This window comes from Perna viridis, chromosome 2 (assembly GCF_037379345.1).
Source record: "Perna viridis isolate PV_CMFRI_1.1 ecotype Kerala chromosome 2, ASM3737934v1, whole genome shotgun sequence".
NCBI classification, from domain to species: domain Eukaryota; kingdom Metazoa; phylum Mollusca; class Bivalvia; order Mytilida; family Mytilidae; genus Perna; species Perna viridis.
In genome coordinates, this window is record NC_142446.1 from 54,277,831 (window position 1) to 54,287,487 (window position 9,657).

General features: G+C 30.1%; 1 protein-coding gene across 1 annotated transcript; it reads right to left on the reverse strand.

Annotated features, from left to right (window-relative positions):
- Positions 1–1,243: 1,243 nt before the first annotated feature.
- Positions 1,244–9,155, reverse strand: LOC148626055 (uncharacterized). Its single transcript, XM_088569668.1, has 5 exons — positions 8,903–9,155; positions 6,894–7,667; positions 2,762–2,802; positions 2,281–2,427; positions 1,244–1,515 (listed from the first exon to the last, which is right to left on the reverse strand). Exons 2-5 carry the CDS (start codon positions 7,642–7,644, stop codon positions 1,462–1,464), a joined length of 993 nt encoding a protein of 330 aa, XP_088425794.1. The 5' UTR covers positions 7,645–7,667; positions 8,903–9,155; the 3' UTR covers positions 1,244–1,461.
- Between the last annotated feature and the right edge of the window lie 502 nt (positions 9,156–9,657).

Genomic DNA, 9,657 nt, shown 5'->3' on the forward strand with positions numbered 1-9,657 from the left:
ATGATACATTTGGTACGCCATGTCATAAGGGTCATTTCATGATTAAAAATTTCTCTCAATGTGTTATAACCGTATATATAGCAGCGAAAACATGAAAATAACATAAACTCCACTTAATTACATGATTAATGTACAACTTATGCCATAAGGAATTTTTAAAGGCCTGAAAATAAGAATTTTACCCTACCATCGATAAAATGTATATGTTTGATTACTTCTTGCACTTTTTAAAAATAAACGTGTATTTTTTTTATTTTGATCTGTCAATTTCCATTTTTGGGTTATTTGATTTAGACGCTATGGACACTGTCACTGTAGTATGCCAACAAATAAGATAACAATTAAAGTACCATCATTTGATTTTAAAGGGTTTGTCAAATAGTTTATTTAGTCTTTCAAGGAACTTTATAATGTATTCAAGACATTAAAATATGCTGTAGGCCAGTTGTAAAGATTTTAATGGAGTCACCAACCCCCCCCCCTCAAAAAAAAAAAATAAATAAAATAAAATAGAAAAAATACATCAAACATTATGTTTTGCCTTTCTTACGCAACAACTTGAAAAGTAGTTCTCAAACGACTTTGTCGGAAAAGAAAAAATGCTATTAAAGTTAAATGACTATTGCAATATTAATTTTTGAGATTTCTAAAGTTATAGATCAGTAAAATAGAAACATTACATAGTAATTTCAATTTTGTTCAGAGTATAATATTGCTTTAGAATAACAATCATTATATAATTACATTTATTTAATCAATACCAAGGCCGTCATTAGAACAAATCCAACGGTTTTTTTTTCTCAAAACAATTCATTTATGAAATCAAATCGTTTCCATTTTGTTCCGTTATGTACAGAAAACGTAGGCATGATTTCGATCATTACCTTACCGGTGCATATTGGCCATCTTGGCCATGCTCCCACTTTTAGTGGAGTCCGAGTTGCTCATTTGTTTTTTGTTACTTTGTATGTATTATTTTAGATACTTTATGTTCTTTGTTGTGTTTGTCTGGTCTATGTCCCTGGATTACATTATTATGATTTCCGCTAGAATCTTAGTCCCCTTGATTACTCTTACCATATATATAAGTGTCGTCTGTCTGTTGCCATTTTATCCGTAAAACTAAATAAGCTTCCCAGTGGTTATATATTTTTCTATAGCTAGATTATTAACAAAGTTGTTTTCAACTACATACTACATGAAATGAGGGAAGCAGTAAGTTAAGGTGGAAACGTTGTGTTATTATATATTTTAATACATAACATTTTCGCATGCATTGCATCTGAAATAAACACAAATTGCCTGACTTTTGCAATGTACGTAAAAATAATGTTAGATAGACCTCAATGTTTTATGAATCACCTCTCAACGTGTTGTTCAAAGCCACTCCTTTCAACAAGATAATCAAATCAACGAAGCGAGTATCTAGTTAATTGAACCTTGCTTTTATTTAAGAATGCATCATACTTCATCTGAGTCTGACAGGAGTGTTATCTGGTCGGTGCAAGGTTGTGCCTAAAAATACATTGATTTTGTATACAAATTTTATTTTTTGAGTAAAAAAATGACACATATAAAACAAAAACAAAAAAAGAGGAACTATTATGGGTGCCTCTAATTTAACATGCAACAAGCAACGACGAACATAATTGTAAAGTTTTATTTTATTTTCTTGTTGCTTGCTTTTTCTCCGTATACCTGTCTGTCATTTGAATATAATTAAAGAACAATACACAGCATTGATGAAAAGGATGGAGCAATGATTAATCATGTATTACATTAGATTCTAAAATATTTTTCATTTATTACTTCCTATTGAATTATCGTTTTAAAATAAAATTACTTTCAATATGAAAACTCATTTTCTTGTTTTTCATCAAATTTCAATTTAAAATATGTACTAATGTTTCTGGTATTTAAAGCTTAAGTCATTAAATCCTTGTCGATTGCTTGTATAAGAAAATATAGTACCAAATGTAAAATATCAGTTACATTTATATATACTTATATGCTCAAAGCCATATGATTACTTTAGTATATATTGTTAACACTAATTGTTGTTTTATTATGAGAATGGACTATATTATATGGCGGCAAAAGGTTTTTACAAGTCTTAATTAAATCATTGTTTATGAGTCGAGATCGAAATTTGCCGAATTTATCTGTAATGGTCAAGAATGAGATTTCCCGAGATTTTCAGTTGTATGTTGGGTCACGTCAGGACCATATTTGTCTTACTTTTTTGCATCTCTTTATCTTACCATTTATCTTTTATCTTACCTGTCGTGAAACAGATGCTTTCATATCTTTGAGTTTTGCTTCATACTTGTGACAAAATCTGGCTGTATATGTCATTGCAATAATACAGACTGCGCCGATAATTCCAATTGCAATTGGTATAAGGACACTTATCAGGTACTTTTTGTCCTATGTAAAATAATACAAATTATTGTAATTGATACTTTGATTCAGAAAACAAAAAAATTACTAAATAGGGGAAACAAAACAAGACAGCAAAAAAAAACAAAAAAATACAAAAACAGAAAAACGCAAAAGTAAATTGTAGGGGTGAAAAACTCTTCGAAATTCAAGCTGAAACAATTCATTATACTGAGAAACGAATTCATATCACTAATGGACAGTTTTTTTTTTTAATTTTCAGAACTTCATTGCGATTTTTTACTGCATCATCTACTTCTCTACCAGAAAAGATTTTTTTTTCTGACAACATATGCAGAGATATATTTTTAAAAGTTTTTACCTTCCAGACCAGACTACCGAATGGTCCATCTTCAATTGGAACTGCAAAACGGAATAAATAGTTAGAAAACAGTCGTACAAGTTCCTGATTGTTTTGAGCACGGTTTTATAAGGTAAGTTTTGGGAAATGAAGACATCATGAACTGTGTAAGTGCATATACCGGTACCACACAACAAAAAAGGTGTTAACAATATATCCAGAAACTATTGAAATGTTTTATGTTAGCGAATATCGTGAAAGAATGATATTCACAATAATTTATTCAATCAATCCTGTCAAATTATGATGAATCGCAATAAAAAAAAATGCACGCGAAAAGTTCCTATTTTAGCTTTAAACGTGTTGAATAATCATATTCTAGCCTAAACGATACATCTAGGTGGTCCCATTATCATGGTATCAAGTGAAAACCAAGGACTGAATATATTGCGAATAGCTTTGTTGGTTAAGACCTATTTCACATCACACCTTGTATCAAATTTCCTACTGCCTCTTGTGTTTTAGTGTTCCTAAATAATCAGGGTACGAAAACATGAAAGCTTAAGGTAACAATTGTTTTATTTAAAAAAAAGATTATTATAAAACTTCATTTATGAAATTTTCTCCATTCCAAGTTTGATATCCCTTAGCTAAATCTGGAATTTTTTTATGTAAGATGTATAGTTCTTATATATTTTACATTTCGTCAATAATATCTTATTTTGCTTTAGGTCTCAGAATCGTATTAATTTTCCCATAGACTTCTATAGTGAAGTGCATATTTTTAGGATTTTTTAAAAATATGTAATTTGATTCAATAAAACTTTCACTTATGTAGCATTTTTAAGGACATGTGAAAAAAATAATTTTTCGCAAAGAAAATAGGGTGAGTCCACGAAGATCGGACAGAAAAGTAGTCTTGAACTATAAATAGCCATTTCCCTACTTTCACTTCCGTTTTGCACTCACCAAACCAACCTTTTCAGTGGAACATTTTTATGATATTATGTTAGATGTTCTTCATCTTACAGTGTGATGTTTGGTCTATTTTATAAGCCATTGTTCAAATCTTTTGACAAAACATTACTTTGTAGAGAGGCAAAAAGAAAATGCACTATATTTTTATAGCATCCATGTTTTGACGTACACCCGCTCAGGGATATGCAATACGATACTGGTACCTTTACTAGTGATGAATCAATGTATCTGAGGTCACATGACACATCTTCTATAATGGTTGCTGTTTAAACAGCATTTCCCCTACACATCAATGAACGTTTAACGACTGCAACGTCCGAAAAAAAAATTGCACTGTAACACTTAAGTATCAATCTCTATCAAGTAATCGAAAAGTAAACCCAGCTATGATTAATTAATTAAAAGGCAATGGATTGTTCTCATTACAAAGTCCGCAAAATCGTTATTCTGCAAACAACACCATTTAATAAAGTTTAACAAGTCTTCTATTATAAGAGAGTGCCAATTAAGAAGATTCATATCACTTCATAACATTTCTGTAGGCAAATTATTGTTATTAAGAACTGTCTCGCAGATATGGTATAAAGGTCGTGATAACGTCTGGATGACTTAAGTAGCTGAAATGGAAGTCTTGCTCTCAGTGCATCAGCTGGAATAGTCTTAGTAACTGCTTTTATAAATAATAACATATACTTTGTTCCTCAATTTACTTTATGCATATTTATGAAATTAAAAATTAAATTTAATTTCATAATACTAATAAAAATATTGTCCATGCATGTTAATATTGGAATAAATATTGCTCAGCCTCATTTAAAGTAACAATTGAGCGGGTGATGTAATACAATATACGCCATTTTACACTTAAATGTGTTCTGATTGGGTTTCATTGAACGCAAAGAAAGATGTTCAACATTCAATTCAATACGACTTTGAATACCAAAATATAAAATGCCAACAAGGAACTACTGTCATGTTTAAATGGTTGTAGAAGCAGAGACTCATATCGATATTGACATCTACTAGTTTGAAACCTATAATTTACTGACTTATACCAGACAAATTGTATTCTGCTCTGCTGGAAAGAAAAAAGGCAAATTACAACAAAAAAAAAACAACATTGTAACCAAACTGGCTTAATATACATTACATTTATTTGGTTATTTGAAAATAAACGAATAAGTTCTAATTTGATAATTAGGAATTTTATAGTAAAGACTACATTAAACACATGTTATTAGATATTTAGAATTATTCATACTTATTGAAGACCTTACTGGTTTGGAGTTATACGCTGGTACTTAAGTTGCATTTCACTTTTTCCATTCTTTTTTTCTTCCATTATACAAATATCATCACATTTTCTTTTCCATAACACATGTATTATCTTTAGAAAGCTAATTTTATCATAATGATACAGCTGATGTACATTGTTAGGATTAAAATTGTCAATTTTCGATAGTGGAAACCCTGAATAAAAAGTAAATTAATATGACCCCAAGCTGGAATAATATCAGAAATATCAACATCGCCTCTCTCATGAAAACTTCACCAGAATGATACACTTATTACAAATCACTTTTGTTAGTCTTCGTTAAGAAAGTTGGGTATAAGCCACTTGTTCACAGAATAGTTTATTCTTAACTAAAAGAAACATCTGAGATTCTGAAACGGTCTTCCTTTTTAACACAAACATGTGATAAACGATTGAGATTTCTAGTTAACAATAATTGTTGCGTAGTCTTTAGGCTGTGAGATGCAGTACCTAAATACCGGCAAAACTACCGAAGCTACAATTATGGGACTATTTAGATACATCAAATTCCATGTACATGTAATGATCCTAAAAACAGTAGTCTTTACATAAAGTCTGTCTCAGGGCAGGACACAAAACGTGTTTTTTCCCATTAATGTGATACTGAACATATATTTTAAAATAAAGGAATAATATTTGTTGATGTAAAAGTTGATGAAAACCAAGTCCTTCCGAGAGCATTTATACGTAAGTGTTACTTTTAATAAAGCAAAAGTATAAAGCCGAAACTGCAATCTCGCAATGAAATTATATCAGTCTGGGTTTCGATTTTCTTCCACTAAAACAAATTTTCCCACTTTGTTAACAGATTTATAATGGAATTGGGTACGTATGAGCAAACAAATCTATTTCCTAAATTGCAATAAATCTTTTCTTTCCAGACTTAAAAGGAGATACGATTTCCAATTTTCCAGAAAGGATTAATTCACTTAAAAGCTAATTTTACGATTCCAGTTTAGAAACTTTTATCCTGTTAGCTGTCAGTTTTCATTATTTTACCTTACAAATCAAGATCCTTAAAAGTATGGAGCGGAAGTGAAGGTCATAAACTTTTATAAGACTTCCTTGACAATGACATATTATCTATCATAATTTCTGAGCATGATTATTATATTGTAATGCAATGTCTTTCTGTTGTTATCACCTTGACTTTTTATGAGCAACTCGGTGGGTGTTTCTAGAAAAGCAGAGGACGCTTACCCTACCGGTGCACCTGGTCCATGCTCTCAGTTTTTAGTCGAGTCCGAGTTGCTCATTTGCTTTAGTTGCTTTGTATGTATGATTTTAGTTACTTCATTTTTTTGTTGTGTATGTCTGGTCTTTGTCCCTGGATTGATTACATTCTTTAACTATCGCTATAACCTTGATTATTCTTAACTATTTCGATGTTCTGTATTATTCAACTAAACTTGAGGCTTTGTGCATATTTTCAAAAAAGTTGTTGATGAACACAAGCCATTTCTTCCAATTTTAGTTGATTTGTTTTGTAGTAAAAAGTAATAACGCTAATTTTAGAATAATTAAACATGAAGTTTTAAAGAAAATATATACTTATTTTTAAAAAAGGAAAAATCAAGTAAAAAGTGCTTTACGCATTTAATGTTAATTCTTATCTTATATTAGAAACTTCATTGATATGCCCGAAGTTCCTGATATGAAAAGGCTTCATGTTAAGACAATCCTAAGCTTTTAAAAGTGGTATTTATATTGTAAAGAAATTAATAAGATTTTTTTACAATGTTTGAGACTCCATTTGTTTTAATAAGTCGTCTATAATTTAATATTGCTATGTCTTAATTTGGTAAGGGTTAGTAACGAAGGAAAACCATTGAATGGTGTCCTTTAAGGGAATATACCTACCAAGACTTAAATGGTGCATGGTTTTATGATGTAACATCTGATGATAGCTGTGTCTGTATGGTTTATGGCGATGATGTTTAGGAGTGGTTGTCAATAATTTAGCTGTACCAGAAAACTTTTCATGTCGTACAGACTTTTGTGTATTGGCTTTTGTCATATCCCAAGGTATTGTAGAATTTACCATAGGATTAAACTTTGTGTCTCTTGACTCAAAGGTAGCTTCGTCGACGCTTTTTTCCGAAAAATCTTTATAGCTATTAGAGACTACTTCTGTTTGACTGGAAGTACTGTTCGTGTAGCTTATTTTATTTGACTCATTAACTAGCGCTTCTTCTGTTGTATCTGCAGATGTTGTAGATAGATTTAGTAATGCTGGCAGCTCAGTCGTTTTCCTGATGCTATCTTTTTCACGAATTGTTTGATTATTATCCATCTCCTTTAGCATTACATGTTCATCTTCTGTTTTAAGTAACTCAAATTCAGATCTATTCACGTTTCCCTGTGTTTCACGATGAGTAGATATGTCCGTTGACAAATTTGAAGTTGTTAGCCTCGTCTTGTCTGTGAATGTTTCAGGGTAATTTTCCTCACTTAATGAAACTCCCATGTTCGTTTTATTGACTTCTATTCTATTGTCTGAATCTCCATAGCTTAAAGATGTCAAATTCATAAATGAAGATTCTGGGAAACAAATTGAACATAATACAACAGAATAAAACAGGAAACAATATATCATCTGTCTACAAGTCATATTTCTCGTGTTGATTCAGGTTTCTGAAAACGAACAAAACAAACTGTTATAAAAATGGATAAAATCTATAGTAAACCAAAAAATAAATAATGTGGAGATAAAAAATAGAATGTGAAGTTTATTGTAGAGTGTTGAATGACAAAATTACCGAAATAATTAAATTGAAAAAAAGAAAGGATATGGTGAAACACAACAAATGCACCAACATACAATTTTGGTATAAAATACTAGTATTAAATTCCATCGAGATTTCCAAAAGATCTCCAAGAATTGCAAATACAACTTTAAGTAAGCTCTAAAACGCCCTGACATCAAGAGTTATGCAATCCATGGTAACAGAACAGTGACACTTCTTTAAAAGACATTCAAAAACCAAATTAAGTTACATATTACATGCATTACAAAATTATATTAATATAAACACTTTCAGTATTATTTAATTTTAATCTATGGTCTTGAAAAAATTAAAATTAGCATGTTTGAACTTTCCAAAATGAACCGTAATGGAATTGCAAATCATAAAAAAATATATCATTCCGTTAATATATATTTATGGTTCATGTAAGTCGTCTTTGCATTTTACATCATACTTGATTCACAGTATTTTGCATTTTAACATTTAGGTGCTCAATTAACATAATTTGTATTTTCCTAAATGTAAAATTTTCTTTGGGATCTGAAAATAATAATAAAAAATAATAATTTTATTTTTGGCTGAAAATTGTAAATGCAGTCATTTTTTTTTAACTTTCTGCTAACACCTAAGAATATTAATATATTCTAATATTATTCCATTAAGAATATTTCTCTATGCAGGTGTTTATATGCATTAGCCTATAAAAATATCGTCTCAAATTGTATATAACTATATCTTAGTAAACAATTTGAATTTTTCTTATCTGCGTTCCTTAGAATAATGATACATTACGGAGAAAATTGTTGAAGAAGTTTAATGCTACCTTAATCAAACATGTAATTAAAATCTGTCAGCAGTTCTTTGTTAATCCAAAATAATGTAGATTTAAACAGAAGAATATATCAACCCGTACCAGAAATTTCTATCCACTACACAAATATGTTTCCTGAAATTTAGAAACATAATTTCTTCCTTTTTTAATGGGACCAAGCACTTTAAGTTCGAATGAAAACTTTCATTTCTACTATGATTCTATTGCACTTTTTTATTTGTGTTGCAACTATTCAAGTATTTTAATTCCTTTCAATAATTGATATTTCGTAAAAAAAAAAATAAACTTACCAAATCTTGTTTTTTTTTCACTAAATGTTCCAGTAAATAAACAATTCATGCATAACTCCTTGACATTTTTTTCAGACATTTTAATGTCTCTTAATTCCTAAAAAAAGGCTACATTTGCCAGCCTGTAGGATTCTTCACTCCTATTATAACTCCCTACTGACTACTGGTTATATGAAATAAATCTATACAGTAGTTGAAAGTTAACAGATGCTTAGGAGCCAATGCTCACAAGATGACAATTGGTTCCTGTCGATGTAAATGGTAGTTTCTATTTCAGAAAATCAATTACAAATGATAGGGCTTTGTTTTCGCATTAATTGGATTAGGTGGTCGCTTAGATTGAAATAACTCAAATGTTATCAATTCAAATCTTTCCACGACATGGCTTTATGAACATGTAACTTGTAGTATTTGCACCTGAAGTGTAATAATAAAATTACCGAACTGATAAAGTATAAGTAAGATCCGAAAGGAAAAGTAAAACCGGTGAGTTAGAAACAACCGCATCGGTACTGACTCGGTACAGGCATGGAAAAAGTGGGTTAAACAAGGACTTTTAACGCGCTTAACCTCCCGCATTCTTTACTGTCAATTATTATTTTTAGTATATTACAACACAAACAATGAGCATAAAGTATTACTTGTCGAAATCGGTAAAATTGGTAGTCAAAACATTTCAGAAAAATTCAACAATGAATAAGTAAACAATAAATAGAAGTAAATACAATAGTTTCCAATAAAACCAAAAAGAGTTA